At 42.0% G+C, this 17,417-nt stretch overlaps 1 protein-coding gene across 15 annotated transcripts in view; it reads left to right on the forward strand.

Moving 5' to 3' along the window:
- SORBS1 (sorbin and SH3 domain containing 1) overlaps positions 1 to 17,417 on the forward strand; it is a 73,779-nt gene that overhangs the window by 42,889 nt on the left and 13,473 nt on the right. For all 15 annotated transcript variants that reach the window (XM_041474029.1, XM_041474048.1, XM_041474058.1 and 12 more), the window contains 10 exons: positions 510 to 575; positions 1,145 to 1,246; positions 2,598 to 2,647; positions 5,418 to 5,590; positions 9,455 to 9,540; positions 11,073 to 11,240; positions 12,700 to 12,746; positions 14,243 to 14,357; positions 14,465 to 14,590; positions 15,597 to 15,791. In XM_041474029.1, coding sequence (XP_041329963.1) covers positions 510 to 575; positions 1,145 to 1,246; positions 2,598 to 2,647; positions 5,418 to 5,590; positions 9,455 to 9,540; positions 11,073 to 11,240; positions 12,700 to 12,746; positions 14,243 to 14,357; positions 14,465 to 14,590; positions 15,597 to 15,791 — 1,128 coding nt within the window. The remainder of the gene's footprint in view (positions 1 to 509; positions 576 to 1,144; positions 1,247 to 2,597; positions 2,648 to 5,417; positions 5,591 to 9,454; positions 9,541 to 11,072; positions 11,241 to 12,699; positions 12,747 to 14,242; positions 14,358 to 14,464; positions 14,591 to 15,596; positions 15,792 to 17,417) is intronic.

Raw genomic sequence — 17,417 nt, forward strand, 5'->3', positions numbered from 1 at the left:
CAGCCATTTGTTCACATGGTATGTATTCATAAGCTGATGGAAGTGAGAAAGATTTTCCCTTTTCTTTATCAAAGGCCCTTGGTTTACCCTTTCCTTTTGAAAAGAAGAATGAGCAAAACAAATGCTTTTTTATGACTGTGTGGTTCTCCCCCCGATTTTGTTTTGGTTTTTTGTTCAGAATGCTTTAACCAACAGCTGTGGGCACCCTCTAGAGAGTCCAAAATCCCATGAAGCACCTTGCAAAAAAAATTTCTGAAAACAGCCCCTTCCACACTGCATGTATGTTCCCTTTTGCCCACCATGATTTCTTGATATTTATGCTATAGCAGATTTATCCCTCTTTCTCTCTCTCTTTCTCTGTTGTGGTTTGTTGTTATTTTATAATTTCTTTCCAGTGTTGATGCAAATTCCCTATTGTATTTCCCCTCTGTTCTAATCCAATTTCCATATTCTCTGTGATGTCTTTCCTTATCTTCATTTCCTCATTTCCTTCCTCTGCTTTCCATCAGCCTCCAAAAAAGATTTGGGATTATACTCCTGGAGATTGCTCTATCCTTACTAGAGAGGATAGAAAGGTAATTGTGTCTCACGTCCGTTGCACTACAGCATCTAGCGCGTATATATGTGTGTATGTGGTTTTCTTTTCTTTTTTTTTCTTGTAGCATTGCTTGGGTTTTGTGTGCTTTTGAGTGATTTTCTTTTTTAATTGGGCTTGAGCTCATTAGCCTAACAATTAAGTAGCTAGTAAAATGATTTAATAAACAATTCTTAAATCATAATCAGCCATAATTTAGAGTGGTTGTTTTGCTATCTTGACTTGCAATGATAATTGTACTAACAGCATATTGCGTATTATTACAGTATCTTTTTTTTTCTTTACAGGTGGGTTTTATAGCTTTATGGTTTGTAGAAATAGATTCTAGCAGGCCTGTGCATCTCTTGATTTTAATGTTAATTGCCTAAAACTATTTCCTCTATAATGATTGAAACATGATTAGTTGCTAGTGATTATCTGTGTATTGTCCATACCACCTTCCTCTTTTTCAATTAAAAAGGCTCTCTTTTTTTTTCAAAATTAACATTCCTTTGGTTTCCCCTAACCCTAAGCATTGTTTTCCCATTCTTCTTCTCCTTCTTTAACCAGAGTGATCTAGAAAAAGACCTCTACCTCTACCAGACTGAGTTAGAGGCAGATTTAGAAAAAATGGAGAAGCTTTATAAAGCACCACATAAAAAGCCACAGAAGGTATTTCCTATTCTTTTCATGCTGCCAATCCCCGTTTCCAAACTCTCTGCTCTAATCTATTCACTGCTGGATGATTATTAAATGAGGTTGGGATAAATAATGGTTCTGAGCGTTCTGACTGCATGGCTTGCTGTGTTGCTGTCAGAAATAATAGAATGTGATGCTGAGAATCCAGCTTGAAATCCATTTCATATACAGTGATTTCGTCTCTCACCCCACCACCACGTCTGCATTCAGCTGCCCCCACCCCCATCCCAGTCCCCATTTCAGGTTTAGAGTTCAGTGTCTGCAAAAAAAAACCTCTCTATTTTTCACATGAATAGGCAGCAGCAGCAATCAGCTTAAAATTCTTGGCTGGCATGTCACGTCATCATCTCGTGCCTTTCAAGCGTGTTGCCATCTACTCTCCCTTCTTACAAGCCCCGCTCTCTGCTTGGAGCTCACGCCTACCCTAGATTTTGGATATTCCTGAGAGACTTTACACAATTTTCCTTATGCTGCACCTTGCCATGGCCTTCTAGGGCAGGTCAGCTGCTGCTGCTGCTTCGAGGGTCTGCAGCACTCGAACCATGAAATGATAGATTAATTGGTAACACGCCATTTTTTCTTTTTTTTTTTTTTCTGTTGCTGATTTTTTTTGAAGCTGCGGCATTTCACCAGGACTTGGAAAAGCTGCTTTTTCAAACCCAAGATTTGCTTTTTCTTCCTAGATAGAAACCCTCATATAGATGAGGAGACACCAAATAGAGAATTGCTTCTAAAATTGCCTTCAATTTTTAAATAACGTGTCTAAGAAGCATTAGATGGATTTAAAGCAAGCGGCTAAGAACTGGCTTTTGCTATTGAACCTGTGCAGCTGGCATTGCTTCTCTTAAGTAAGGCAACTGAACTGAAACGTTGCTTTTCTTTTTAGAGCTTTGATATTTTTTGAACGCTGAGGAATGTATTGTGCTGCAGAAATGTAATACACCTTTAAAGCAAAGGCGGGCAGTGACCGGTTGGGGGAAAGCTTGGGGAAATAATTATGAGCATGTGTCTCCTGGTCATGGCCCAGCTGGTTATCTCTTCTTGCTTTTGGCTTTATTCACAATGACTCATTTGCAGACAAAAGAATAGGCACTGCGAAAAGGCATCGGCTGTGCTAAAAACCTGTCACTGCCCTGAAGGAACTCACGAAAATTGTTGCTTTTCTGCAAAGACATTGACAGCTTAAATTGCATTTAGATTTAAACCTCAATGTCTCCCATAGGCTAATATTGAAGCAATAGATGGAAAATTACTTAAGCAAGCCTTTTTCTTTCTCCTCACATGTAAGTGCATATCAATGACTCCTTTGTTTGGACTTTTGCAGAATACAGCAGGTGTTACTCCTCTGGAAACTTCCACAGACCATTCTTCCTAGTAAGTTTTTCGGTTGCTTGTTGATGTCTCTTTTAAAATCTGAGGTCGTGTACGACAAGGTGTTGGATGTTGGAAAAGCTTTGGCTTTTTGGGGGATGGATATAGACAAATGCATGTACCATAAGAATTATATGTTTGCTTTAGTTGAGTCCTGGTACACTGTCTGCTTTTTGATCCAGAATGTATTTTGAAGTGATTATATGACTGATTGCATTGTCTAAGTGAGATTTGCTGATTGTGCTAGGCAGTGGCTTTAAAAAAGTCAACAAACCTTTAACTTCATCAGATGAATTTTACAAATTGACTGTATCTTCATGCAAGTAACATTATTGTGTGGAATACACAAAAATTGTTTGTTACACATGTGTGATAGATTGGCTGCTGCTAGATATTCCATGTTACGTGCACCAGATCAGATGGATGCAGTTGATGAAAGGCAGTAATTTTCCAGCCTACAGGAAGGGAACAGTGGTAGGAGTAACAATACTTCTCAAAGACCTATTGGGCACTGCTTTTTCAGCAGAATATGTAATGAACAGTATATTCTGTGTAAACGAGTTATACATGGAGTTGGTTTTTTTTAGAAGAGGAGCACACACGCACAAAATCCAGTGCAAAATGCTGAGCTGTGCTGAGTTACTTGTGTTATCCTGAGTTATTTGAGCCACAGAGCCAGCCCCTACTGTGAGCCTACTGCTCCTTGTAATTGCACTGAATGCTCCATGTCCATAGGCACAGTGATCCCCTCTGTGAGGATGGTTTGTTAAAAAAGGCAGTTTTTCCTCCAGCTGTCCATTAATACCCTGTGTGTTCACTGCCCCTCTGGGGGCCTTAGAGGTCTCCTGTACTTCTTTCAACACAGTTTCCTTCTGTCTGTGTTCATTCTGCTGGGAAACCCACACAACTGCTGCAACTGTTTCATTTGGTAGGAAGAGAGCAAAAAAATAAATGGAAATTTCCGAGATTAGCATAAATATCATATGTTTGCAAGCAACTGGTAGGGTTTCTGTTCATGGCAGCACTATCTGTGCCCCACAAAGCATTCAGGAATGCCAGTGGAGAGGCAACAAGCTGAGTATGCTGGGAATGGGGCACAAGAGTGAGGCCCAGTGGAGTTACACATTTTTCCCTGGCATTGCAGGCTGCTTTGGCTCCAGTACAGTACTGCTTGCTGGCCTGAATAAGGGAGCAGCTAGTAAAGACATTCACCAAATGCCTCCTCTATCTCCCCCAGGTTTAGTCCCAAAGCAGGATTGTTTTAACCCTTTGGCTTTTAACCACTAGGCTAGCAACTAACCTCAGAGCAATCGTTATTCCCTGCAGCAACTGGCTGGATTTCCTCAGGTACCTGACAAAGGCATGAACTCTTTATCAAAGAGATATCCCTGATAAACAATAGCTTTGTAGCTATGGGTCTGTTTGGGCATTGTCTAGGTCAAAAAACTGACAGTATTCCTTTTCTCTTTCATGGTGCTTTTCATGAGTTTTTACTCCAGAAAGTAATTTATGGGACTGCATATGACCTGGTTTTCCTTGTCCAGAAATGAAAATCATCTTTGTCATCCAGACATTGTGTAATTCCACCTCCATAGCCAGTCCTCTGATGTGTTTAAAGCTTTCTCTTTACCCCAGAAGTACAGCATCTATCCAAAATAAACAGATACATGTACAAATTTATCCACAACAAACAGATATAACCATAAACATTTCCAAATTCTCCTAAATTTGAATCACTATTGGACATCAGGATGTAAAATATTTCTATTAATTGGAAAACCTGTATTTTTTTTTTTTTCAAATTTTCCAGCAGTCATGCTTTGGCCTCAGAATAGCTTTGTGTGAGACTCCATCTTATTCTGAAGAGCCTGGTTGAGCATGAGAACTGGTATCAGTTTAGCTTAGCTTTTAGGAATACAGTCTGCCTGATTGCTTAGTAAGTTTTTTGCACCTGGAAAGGCAATTTATACCATGGCATTGTCAGTTATTCTTTTGGAGAGAAACAGGGAAATCTAGAAATCAGATGTGTGAGCATACTTGTGCTTAGGTTCATGACTAGAAAAGGGATTTGCAATAAATTTCTAGTCTTTAAATAACTAAGAAATTAAATTTGTACTAATTTTACATCATTCTGTTTATATATATTCATGGTAGAGCTAAAGTCCAGAATTTTTTTATTCCCTGTAGTGGAAGCCTCTGGCAAAGCTTTGTGTGCATCTGGGAATTTCTCTGGCAATTAAAACAGTGTCAAATCTATAGCCCTTTACTATTGCTTCTCTGCACAGTCCCTCACTGACAGGCTTCAGAAACTGGTCAGGGACTCTTGAACTGTAGTGTTGACTGTGAGGCTGAACTGGGTGAGATGACCCCCTGAGCAGCTGTGCTTTGCAAGCACAGGACAGGCATGGCTAGTGTTTAAGGAGAGAGAACTGGGAGGTTTTGTGTACTTCCAGCTAGCCAGTTAATTTTATTGTGTCTGCAAAGAAATCATGCATCAGCTCTGTGACTGTTGTCTCATCTGTAAAACAGGTAGTAGGAAAGCTGTCCTCTGTTTCCTGGGGGACTAAGACTGGAGAGTTCCCTCAAGTGGAGGATGCTTTGGTAGTGCCAAACACAGAACACTATTGCAATGTATTCATAACTCATCAGCACCAGTTCTTCATACACAGTCTATTCTGTGTTCTCAAGTACAGTTTTCTCTTACTTTACATGAAGCTCTCAGCAAACAGGTGTGACCTCTTGGTGTCCCTTTACTTTTTGTTGTGTATTCCAGCTCCACTTATTCACCCAACTACCATGCAGTGAAGAGGGAGTCAGAGCTAGTGGGGGACCCTGCTGCCTTGGAGAATGAAAGGCAGATTTACAAGAGTGTGCTGGAAGGTGGAGATATCCCATTCCAGGGGCTGAGTGGTCTCAAGCGACCTTCGAGTTCTGCTTCCACAAAAGGTGGGTGGTTAGAACACTAACCTCTTCTCTGTTCTGCAAAGTGTCAAAAGCCAGGTGATATGGGAAAACTGTTGTAAGGTTTAGAGCCCTATTCAAGCCAGTTGAGATCTGTGCTATCCTTCCTCTTTGCCATCCCCAGTGTTCCCTCCTTTTTTTCTCTCAGACCACAGTGGCCAATATTTTTAATGATGCCTTTAACTGATCCAGGTTCTTCTTCTCAAGAGAGATCAGCTCCCTCCATTCAGCACCTCAGCCACAGCCCACACCCTCATGTTCTTCCTCAAGGCTGCTTAGGCTGGCCTTGCTATCCATCTGCTCCCACTGCCTTGCCATTCTAGAGCCCTTCCTGGCTTTTCTGTTCTTCCCACAGCAGTATCTCAGCAGGCCACACCAGTCTGCTGGCCTGGCTGCCGTGGTGGAGCTGCTGCTGCACAGCCTCCTGCCTGCCAGGGCTGTGCAGAGAATGCACTGACACTGAACCAGCAATTGCTGGCTGAACCAGCCCTGCAGGCTCCAGGAATGTGAGCCAGAAGAGACCAATCTCCTCCTCTTCCCTCCCCCTGTTGCAGACTCTCTAAAAGAGACGAGGAAGAGCATGATTCCCATCAGGGAATTGTACTGGGGAATGTGTCTCTGAGCCAACTTCGACCTAAAAATGGCTTGAGATGGGGAGAGGACTGGAGAAGGAATGTGCTGGGTTTCTGAACTGCTCTCCCTAAAAATAGTACATGATACCAAAAAGGTCTCTCTGTCTCCGTCTTCCAGCTGTTTTTCAGCATTTTGTCAGGCCTGTATGGCAGGGAGTCAAACTGAATCTGAGCAAAAAAATCTGTTCAAACGGTTCCCCAAACTGCAATTGAACCTGAATGGTTATTTTGACATTTGAATTTGAACTGAAATCGGAAACAGACCTAAAAACTGCAGTGTAAGCTGAAACCAGACTGAATCCTATTAAAAAAAAAAAAAAAAAAAAAAAACCACAACAAAAAAGCCAAAAAACAATGTCCTGACCTGACCCCTTCAATTTTAAAGCAACCATGGCCAACCACATTGTCTGAAGGACACTCAGCTTATTCCTAGTATGGGGAATCTCTAAGCAGGCATCTCTTGGGCGAGGTCAGCTGGTTTGGTGTGCTTCTGCTAGCACAGTCAGCCTCTGATTGTTTTCTTCCTCCCAGGAATAAACTGTTTGGCAAGCACTGTGGTGAGACCATAGTAGGTGTGATTACAGGCTTGGTATTAAGCCATTTTTGCAATGTTAGTGTCTCTGCATTCTTGCTGACACCCTGATCCTGCCCAGAGTTCAGCTGCCCTTTTTCATGGTGCCACAGCTTCCCTGGAAGCTCTTGATGCTTAGCACTTTTTAGGAGAGTACCTTAAAAGTGCTCCAGATTTGCTTCTGGCCAAGCCCTCATTTTAAACATGTTAACAGCACTTCACCTACTCCTGTAAGCGTGGCTTGTTTTGCAGTTTCTTCCTTCTTTTCTTTATGTTTTGGAATTTTGTTTCTTTAAGATGCATTTTATGAAATCCAAGCATGTTCTTTCTCCTTTCTCAATAGCTTTCTAGCACTTAAGCTAACAGGTTGTATTTATTTTATTCTGCATGCTTACCAGTGGATCGTAAAGGTGGGAATGCTCATATGACTGCACCCTCTTCAGTTAATAGCCGAACCTTTAACGCTAGTCATACCAGTATGTTAGGTCACGCATGTAAACATAAGAAGCCTTTATCAGCTGCCAAAGCCTGCATTACTGAAATCCTCCCTTCTAAATTCAAACCCAAACTAGCACCTCCAGCTGTTCTTGTGCAGGACAAGACGGGTATCTTGCTGTCTCACGAGAAAGCTCAAAGCTGCGAAAACCTTCGCAGCTCCACCGCCTTGTTTGATAATAAAAAGGCTTTCATGGTAGACATAGGGGAAAGCATAGAAAACATCTTGATGAAGTCAAAGCAAGAGTATGCCATTAAATCTGGCAGTACCATGAGCCTGCAGGAGTATGGCACCAACTCTAGGAAAGGCTACCTGTTTGCTGCCTCCAGAAAGAATGGTGTGGAGTTTACGACACTCTATAAAGATATGCACCAGATCAACCGGTCCAGGATCCATTTGGACACAGTCTCCTCCTGCAGCGTGAAGGATATTGCATCTCAGTTTGAGAACGAAGCAAAGGACAGGATGGAGCACAGCCTTAGTCGAGAGGATTCAGAGCAGATCCCCAAAGACACCGTTTCCTCCCGTATCAGTGCCTTTGAGCAGCTGATCCAGAGATCGCGATCAATGCCCTCACTTGACTTTTCCATTGGACAGAACAAACCCACCACTTCTCTTCAGTCTAAAATTTGTCTGAGTGCTGCATACTCTGCAGAGATTCTTCTGGACTTATCAAAAGCACACCAAGAAGAGAAGGATGTTGCCAGCTTTGCAGATAAATCCTCCCGCTCCTGCAGCAATGTGGAAGACACAGCTTCAGATGTCAGTGATATTATCCCTATGGACACGCTTTCAGCTTGCACTGATGAGATAGATCTTCTCTCAAATGCCTCCAATGACAGTGGCAGCAGCAGCAGCAACCTGAATGGGCCTCAGAAGCATAAAATCAACAGATGCAAAGGCTCATGCCCAGCTTCCTACACCAGGTTCACTACCATCCGAAGGCATGAACAGCAGCAGGCCTCCAGGAACCCTGACTCCAAAGGGGATGTCTATGGGGACAGACACATGCTCCCCAGAAATGTCTACCTAATGAGCCCACTCCCATTCCGATTGAAAAAGCCCTTCCAACACAAATCCTGCAGAACTCCGCCCCCAGACTGCCTGGCAAGCCTGGCAGTGCCTAGCCCTGAGAACCCAGACGACCCCATACAGCTGCAGGGGAGTGTAGGAAACAAGAGTCACCAGTCCCAGCACCAACCTTGCTCCAGAAGCGGGCCTCTTGCTCCCAGGCGCCTGTCCTCCTTTGACATTGTGGAGAGGCTTAGCTACTTCCCCACCATGGGATCTAGCCGGGATAGCTTCATGGGCCGGGCTGACATTCCTGACTCCTTAAACAATGGGAACCCTGTTTCATATGCACTCTACCACAGCCTGGACACAAACAACAACCCGCAAAGTGAACTTGGGACGTACCTAGGAGGTGGTTTTTGTGTTCTTTACTGGTGTTCCTTTACCTGTCTTCTTTCTTCCATTCTCCTCCTCTTTTCTTCCACAACCCTTGCATTTTTATGTCCCACCTTTACATTCCCTGACTCTCTGATTTTCTCCCCCTAGTGTGTCTAATGTCCTTTTGCGTGTCTTGCTGAGCAGTTTTGTTCAGGGCTTGTTAACAGCTGCACTTCTGAGAAACAATTTCCGCTGCATTTCTAATCACATCAGGTTCAGTTTATCTCTCAAACAGCTCTGGGGATGCAAGAATCTCAACATGAGATATTTCTAGTTCTGTATCATTTACACACATGGGAATTATAAACCAAACCCAGATGATTTGCTTTAAGGAGTAGTTTCTCAAGGTCTAGTTGTGTGTGTGTGCGTGTGTGTATTAAACTTTTATCAACAGTAAAATACCAAATCATACTTTGATGACAGTGAATCTTTTCTTCACAAAGTCCTTCTATGTCTTTACTCTTCTCTGTATCATTATTTTCTCCCTGTTCTTGGATCTTTGTTCACATGTAGAGCCCAAAAGGGAAAAAAATGAAAATGGATAAATAATCAACATCTGATTGGCAATTTGGTCAATGGCAATTGAGAATCCTTACTGTCATAATGGAAACAAATTGTTTTAAAATATTTATTTTTTTCCTTTCTGGTTATGCTAGATAAATCCATGTGTATTTTAACTTCCTTGTGTTGTTTTGAAGTAGATTCAGAATCACCAAGGCATTTTGCACCAGTTGATTACATGGAAACTCCAGAAGAAATCCTGCGCAGGCGGTATGATGATAAAGAGGTAATGCCCTCCTTTATGGCTTTATAACAGCAGTAGCAGCTCCACATACAAGAAATACAGCATTCAGCCTTACATAAGGGTAGTATGTCCATGGCTATGTGTCCTGGAAGTTAGAGTAACAATCAGTAACTAGTATGTTTTACTTTCAATACTCTCTGCCACTAATTTGCTGTGTAATGTGTATAGTCCAGTTCAGCTTGTTTCAGATAAACCTGATAGTTCTTACCAATTGCACAAAATTACATGCAGAGGATTTAAGTAATATAAAAAGGCTGGAAATGTATGTGAGAAGTGGTACAACACCCTAGTACTTGCAGAAAAAGATTGGTAATCTGTAATTGTTCTTCATGCAAGCCACTTGAGTCAGTATTAATCAAACACTATTATTCCTGTGTGGTCTGCAAGTTTTGAACAGTGAGTGTAAGATGTTTTAAGCTATCAGAAATTGGTAAGTTTTCCCCCAGTGCCTGAAGCGTCTGAAGTTGTTGTCAACAGAATGTAGCAGTCCTTTTTGAAATGGCTGGGTAACAGTGGAACAAGCTGAAATAATAGGAAAAGCCACATAGACTTTTCAGCACTGAGTGTATTCAAGCTGAGTTAAAGAAGTTATGAAGTGCTTGCTTTCCTGGAAGATGAAATTAGTTTCCCTTGCTGGTGGGGGGCGGGGGGTAAGTTTTGCTTTTAGTGTTAACTTTATGAGTTCAGATAATGTTTATATGTGCTTTGAAATATAGTATAACCTATTCTTAATTCCTGTGTGAAAAATGTTTTTTTGCTATCTTCTCATTTGAAAGTTAGTAATTCTCCCACTTCCAAAATCCAGCATGAAAACTCACGTAAGGTAAAAAACCTGAATTCAGTAAGACCTTCTGCTTTCAAATGAGTTAGCACACAGCTGAACTCTTCAGCCTACAGTCAGCCCCAGAAGGTGGAAGAATCCTTCTGCGCAGATGCACAAGAATGTATGTTTCCATTTAATGTGCCAGAGACTTTAGAAATCCAAAATAATTTTTAGGTGTTTATTTACTTTATTTTACCAAGTGTGTTACATGAGCCCAAAAGAAGTATGGGAGAACCTGAATGTGGTTAGGTACTCTCCCAAGCTCTATGCAAGGCTTAGGAGAATTTGGTGCCTCAGAATTCAATGGGGCTGGTTCAAGTCTCTTGGAAGTCAGTGGGAGATACTTCTTTTTGGTGAAAGAGGGTTTGGATCAAGACTCTGCATTATCAGCAATCTTCTTAGAAGCTCCTAAGACCTGCCCAAAATTTAGAAAAACTCCTCATTGACTTCCATTAGGTTTGGATCAGATCCACTGTATGAGCTAGATTTCAGTTATGCCACAATGATGATATACCTTCTGTGCTTGTAAAATGAAAGGGTATTGTTTAGTTAGTAGAAACAATATTTGATACTGAACTGCAAAGCCCCAGCTATTTGCAGGGAACTCAGGAATCTTAAGTCAAATTTATGGCAGCTTTTGAATGCCTTTAACTAGATGATTTACTGCCCATTTTATGCAATTTTATGGCAGAAACTTTTAGAGGACCAGAGACGGCTTAAACGTGAGCAAGAAGAAGCTGATATTGCCGCTAGAAGGCACACAGGGGTTATTCCAACGCACCATCAGTTTATCACTAATGAACGATTTGGGGACCTCCTAAATGTAGACGATACTGCAAAGAGGAAATCTGGGTCAGAGGTCTGTTTTAGTTACCTCAGTCTGCTGCTTGACCCAAAGCAATAATTGCCTCTCACAATGTTGTGCTTTAGGCCGACATTAGCTCTTCAGAGAATGTCGTTTGTTGTTTTTTTTTCCACCTTCCCCTTTCCCATTCTGGCTTCATTTAGATCTGCTTTGACTTTTATGCCTGGTAAATTAATTGATATCTCTATACCAAGCTGCATATATTAAAGCATGCCTGCTGAGAATTGCTGGTGCACACCTGTGATGCATGCCTTTAAATATCAGCTACTTAGTCAATCAAAGGCATTCTACATCTTTTGCATCATATTGCTACATTGTCTTCTTGTCTGTGCCTTATGCTTAGATACTTCATGTCTTGTTGATCCTGGCCATGTGGCCGTCACATAGCTGTGGTTTTTTAGAAATACATTGTTTCTTCTGTTGAAACATGCTTAACATCCTTTAGAAACATTCAGAAAAAAGTCTCAGCATGTTTTACTGCATTCAACTTGGTTGGACTTTCTGAAAGAGACAAAGGAGGAGGTACATATTTTTTCCATGAGCCCAAGGCACTTTTCTGGAGGGCTGGATGTTGTGTCCAGGTGTTGTGGCCAAATGCCTTTCCTGCCTCATATGGATTCCTGCTGGGCTCTTGACAGCAGCTCTGTTTCCCCAGAGGTGCTACACTGTGATGGTGGGTGAGGTGCTCACCGTGTGGATGGAGTACACTTGTCTTCCCTTTAGTTTCCAATGCTCTGGAGCCTCATCAATGTGACTGCTTTGTATTTTATGCTCTCTGTTACCAAAATTACTGTAAAATTGTCTGAATATTCTGTGGCTTGTAGAAAATCAGCCAAGTAAACCATTTAGAGCGCAGGCCTGCTGTCAGCATACATTTTGGTTCTTTGGCCACTGAAGATTTTTTTTTTTAAACGTGTGCCTAATTTATTCATATTTCCCTTTCACCTTTGTCTCTTTCCTACCAAATGATACAGAGTACATGGGTCACATTGCAGTATTCAGCAGGGCCAGGTAATAATCAATAAAAGCCACATCAAATAATATCCTGCTGTTTTTCTCAGCTAGTAAATTTTGCTCTTCCATTCAAATGACAAGAGAAATTTTGGTCCTGGAGCCCCAGTAACTGTAGTTACTGGATCAGCTTTCATTAATCGGGGTTAGTCGCATTAAAAGTTGACTGCTGTTACTTCCATTTCCTGTAGAGCTCCTAATCATTGCTATGCCAGAAGTTGGCACATTGTGTCCTGGTGGGAGATGCCCATCCAGCATATTTGGACTGTAATACAAGTTGCACGCAAGCTTGTAGCAGAATACCTGCATTCAATTTCCTCCCCATGCTAATCTTAGCTGTAGAAGAGTCTGGGTGATTTTCCTCAACACAGGGTTGAAAACCTAATTATTATTTTAATATATTGATCCTTTTTTTTTTTTTTTTTTTTTTTTTAATCTCCAGATGAGACCTGCTAGAGCAAAATTTGACTTTAAAGCACAGACACTAAAGTGAGTACAGCCTACAGCTTGTTGCTCCTAGCTGGAGTGTTCTTCCTCTGCTTTTTCCCCTAGGATGCAGCATTTTTGATGTGTCATGTAATTGGATTCATGTTTTAGGGTGTCTTTCCAGTTCCCAAAGCAAAGTTGTCCATTGTAAGGCAGGGAAAAGTTATATGAGCCTTGCATGTCATAGCATCTAAAAGACCTTTAGGAAAATGTCTTCTTTCTCAGTGCATCTCTATCCCACATGATTTTTAGGACAAACCTGCATTCTTTACTACAACAAGTTGGTGCTCTGCCCTGCAAGTGGGTGGAGCCACAGGAGAAGAACATCCTTTTCACTGTGCACAGGATAGCCCATGGGCAGAAGTTAAACAGATGCCCTGCTCTAAGCATGTGGGCCCCTGGCTCGGCATTTTCCTGATTCAGGACAAAGAAGTGTGCAGAATGGTCACTGCTCTCCTGGAATCTATGGATGCATCAGCAGATGTTTCAGGTGTCATTGTACCTCCAAACCCTGTTGTAGTCCTTTGGGTGAATCCCGTGGCACTACTTGTTCTTTTTAGGGAAGACTGCTGTGAAGAGAAGGTCTGGAAAGCCTCTGTCTCATCATGAGCCTGGAGAAGCTCTCATTTTAACATTGCTAGAGAGGGAAGAAAGAAGAGCAGAATTCAGTGAAGGACATGCATGAATGAACTAATGTCCTGAGAATATTTTTTATATGTTTTATAGGTGATGATTTGTAATAATTTAAATAGCATCTCCCCAGCACCTGTAATAAAACTGAGGCAGATTAGGTGTAGCTGTTGTGTCCCTTGAGTAGAACATACCGGAGTGCAAGACAAAAGTAAAGCAGAGCTTGTAAAAAATATCTTAGAAAAGGCCCTGTTGCTTATTTTCCTCTGGGGATCCAAGTAGTAAGTTTATGAGCCTCATACAAGCTGGCCACAGTTCTTCAAGCTGCAGACATTCATAATTTTAGCACTGAAGCATGTGGATTGAAATTCCAATTTTTAACCCATTTGAGGTCAGTGATTGCACAACCACAGGCTGACCATCACTTTAATCATTGCAGGATCAACTTCACCATGTGAGTATGTTAATCTAATCAGCAAACTAGCTCTGATTAAAATCATGTCTCTTTGGAAGGTGCTTGTGACATGACTGTTTCAAAACTTGAGTTGAGGGCTGCTCATCGTATCCAACATGGAAAATAGCCAGTGTCATATTTGACTTGAGCTTGACCTCATTGCTTCTGGAGAGTGTGTGGTTATTAGGGCCTTCACAGGCCAACTTTTTTGATAGAATGCCCAAAGAACAAGAGAGGTCTTGCACATCACAGTATGAACAGAGTAATCCTCAACATTTAGCTTGTGCTTTGGGTGGAGCATGATGTGTATCAACATGCTGATGGACACCTTGGTACCTAGGGATTGCTGGACAGAAAAAGAACACATTTGTTCTCCTCCAGTGAAGTTCTGATGGAGTGCTTGTGTTGTTAACAGGGAACTTCCTCTGCAAAAAGGAGATATTGTTTACATTTACAAGCAGATTGACCAGAACTGGCTTGAAGGTGAACACCATGGCAGAGTTGGCATCTTCCCACAATCATACATAGAGGTAGCTGCTTTCCTTGCAGGTGTTCTCTTTGTCCACTCCCTTTCTGCCTGAGACCAGTTTATGGGCTTTGTGTATGAGATTTAGCTGATTCTGTTCGTTCATTCCAGTTCCTTCCACCAGCTGAGAAGGCTCAACCCAAAAAGCCATTACCATTGCAAGTATTGGAATATGGAGATGCTATTGCTAAGTTCAACTTCAATGGGGATACCCAAGTGGAAATGTCCTTCAGAAAGGTAGGACTTCTGTTGTGTTGATTAATTGAATCCAGACATGGTGATGGTTTTTAGCACTAGTAACTTGCAATTTCCAAATGAAAGCTCCAATAAAATGAACTCTGTATTCAGGAAGGATTCCTCCTCATCACCCATGTTTTTAATCCACAGTCATTATGTAACACATTGCAGTTTTTGTTGCAGGTAGGCTAAATCAAGAAATGCCAATTGTTTCCTTAGGTCCAATTGAGAAGATGCTTTGAACACAAGTGCTGGAAACCTGGCACTGTGACAGGTCTTTCCAGGTTGGTTAGATTCAGTGGAGGCCGACACAGTTACATTATAAGGGTGATTTATAAAAGAAGGAAACTGGGTTCACCTTCCCCATGCTACAAGCCAAATCATTGAGCAAGCCAGGTTCTGCGGTATTGAAGTGACTGGCTAGACTGACTGCAGAGTGAAGGTGTGGGAAGGGGTTTTGTAATGCCTGTTCAGAACAAAGTCATCCATATTTAGATTAAGTAGCAGAGTTTCTCCATCTCAACCAGCTTTCTGTTTTGATGCTTAGATTAGATCTTCTCTGTCTTCTCTTTTAATTATATAGGAAGGTGAGGCTTGCAGTGTATATTAAGGATCTGGAAGTTACTTTGTCAGCAAAACTTGGAGAGACCATAGAGAGATCTAGGTTAAACTGCAAACCTGTGCATACTTTCTGTACACCTCATATGCCTGAGAGTTTCATGGTCAGCCTGAAACTGCTGGTTTCCATTTTTAACTGGCTTTAGCAAGTAGGGTCTTGAAAATGTGGTCTGCAAACAGACCAAGTCAGTACCATAAGATCTGCAATTTTTTCTTTCTCTGAACCGAAAATTAATATTCCCACCCAGAGTTTAGGATTAGGATAATTGGAAATAGGCTGAGAACCACCAATTATTTTAGGTCAGCTGCACCAAGATTTAAAATGTCATCTGCTTTGGAATGATGAAACATGCTAAAATCACAACTACATTGCTATTCCTTCCTACAGGGTGAAAGGATCACGTTGATTCGACGAGTGGATGAGAACTGGTATGAAGGAAGGATCTCTGGCACCAGCCGCCAGGGCATCTTCCCCGTCACTTACGTGGAGGTGCTCAAACGGCCAGTAGTCAAGAACGCCATTGACTATCCTGACCCGCCCGTGTCCCTCTCCCCCAGCCGCAGCATGACAGCTTCACCACAGGTACTGGGACTAGATGCAGCCGGGTTCAGCTCCTTGCAGGACAGTGGGATATTGCCATTCTTGTGCAAGAAGCAATAGCTGAAAGAAAGCTGTATATAAGACTAGAATTTTGTGCCACAAAGCCACATGCTCCCTGCAGTAAACTTCAACTGCAGGAAGACATGATGTTTCATTTACTGGAAAGGTTAATGAACAGATCATCTGGGGATTTGGAGACTCAGCTTTTTATCTCTGATATGTAGCTTGAATCCAGGCCAGGTTGAAAGGGCTGCAGTTCACAGCCATGTGATTAAATTTCACTACCGGAGATGAATTAGTGATCCAGAGTGATCCAGCTTCTCCTGAGTATGTGTTTACACTTCACACACCTTTACTGTGATGAGGGGAATTCTATATTATGAGTGTTAGAAGTGTCTTAGTCTGTAAGGTTTTAAGAAGTGCTATAGTTTGTAAGAGTCATTATATTGATTCCAATCAGCTTGAATTAAGCTGTATATCTGCCCCTGTATGATCTAACCCATGACCAAGGTTTTTGGAGACAGGGTCAGGATAATAGCCTGTGTTATTTGAAACTGCTGCTACATGAACTCAGGTTTTGAGAGCAGGTCAATCTGGGATCTTCCATGAATATTAGATTCACTACAAACCATACTGCAGTTCAAAGCAAAAATCAAAATGGCAATGGGTAATTATATGGGGATCCCAGAATGTTTGCCATGGCAAACTTATCAGGGAGATAGTGAGTCTCTAAATCCCTTTGTTTTGCTCCCATTCTGCAAATACTCATGCCAGAGGAAGGTCAGCATATATGTCTGAGTCATGGCCATGAGGTTCTGGTTCATTTTCCTCTCACCCATGAGACCAAAACAAGGTCAAGATTGCAAGAAACATAAGTGGAGAACTGGGGTTGTAAGGGAGTGATACATAGTACAGAAAGGATAGGAAAAAGAATGCCATGACTCAGGCCTGTTCTCTGTCTGCAACTTTCCTAAAAGGAGTGTTTTCAGTCTTAGCCACTGTGTAAAGAGGAAAAACTTGTTGCTTGTTTAGGATTCTCAGCCAAAGTGGACATCAGCTGAGCTTTACTGTGAGCTTGGCAGCCTCTCCGTAGCTGTTCCCTATCTTCCACAAGTTCCCTGCAAGCTTCTCCCTTTGATGGAAGGGATCGTATCCACCTTTTTTTTAGTTTCCTTTCCTATTCTTTTGATTCCTCCCCTATAAAGTCAGTACTCCCTCTAGTTTTTTGCCTGGCTTGGCTGAGGATGGAGAAACAGTCTGACAAGTGCTAATGTAGTTGTTCTCACCGATGCTGCTGGTGGTAAAAGCTACAGGCAGGACTTGGTAGTGTGTTCTGTCCTTTAAACACAGGACCTATTTTAATCACCTGAAGAGCTAACAGCCACAGCTGGCTTTTTTGATCCCTATCTCCTATGCAGCTTCTGCAATGCATGCTTCCTGAGGAGCAGGCATGCTAGAGTTGGATAAAGTCAAAGTTCATTGCAGCAGTGAATTCTGGCTGGATCCACAATGTGAGTTGCTGGGACCCCAGTTATTGCTGCCAGGCCAGTCCAATGCTGCATTCTGCCATCGTGATGGTGGCTTCAACTGCTCCCTGAAGGACTTAGG

The sequence above is a fragment of the Pyrgilauda ruficollis genome, unplaced genomic scaffold (genome assembly GCF_017590135.1).
Source record: "Pyrgilauda ruficollis isolate IOZ18807 unplaced genomic scaffold, ASM1759013v1 scaffold11, whole genome shotgun sequence".
In the NCBI taxonomy this organism is placed as follows: Eukaryota; Metazoa; Chordata; class Aves; order Passeriformes; family Passeridae; genus Pyrgilauda; species Pyrgilauda ruficollis.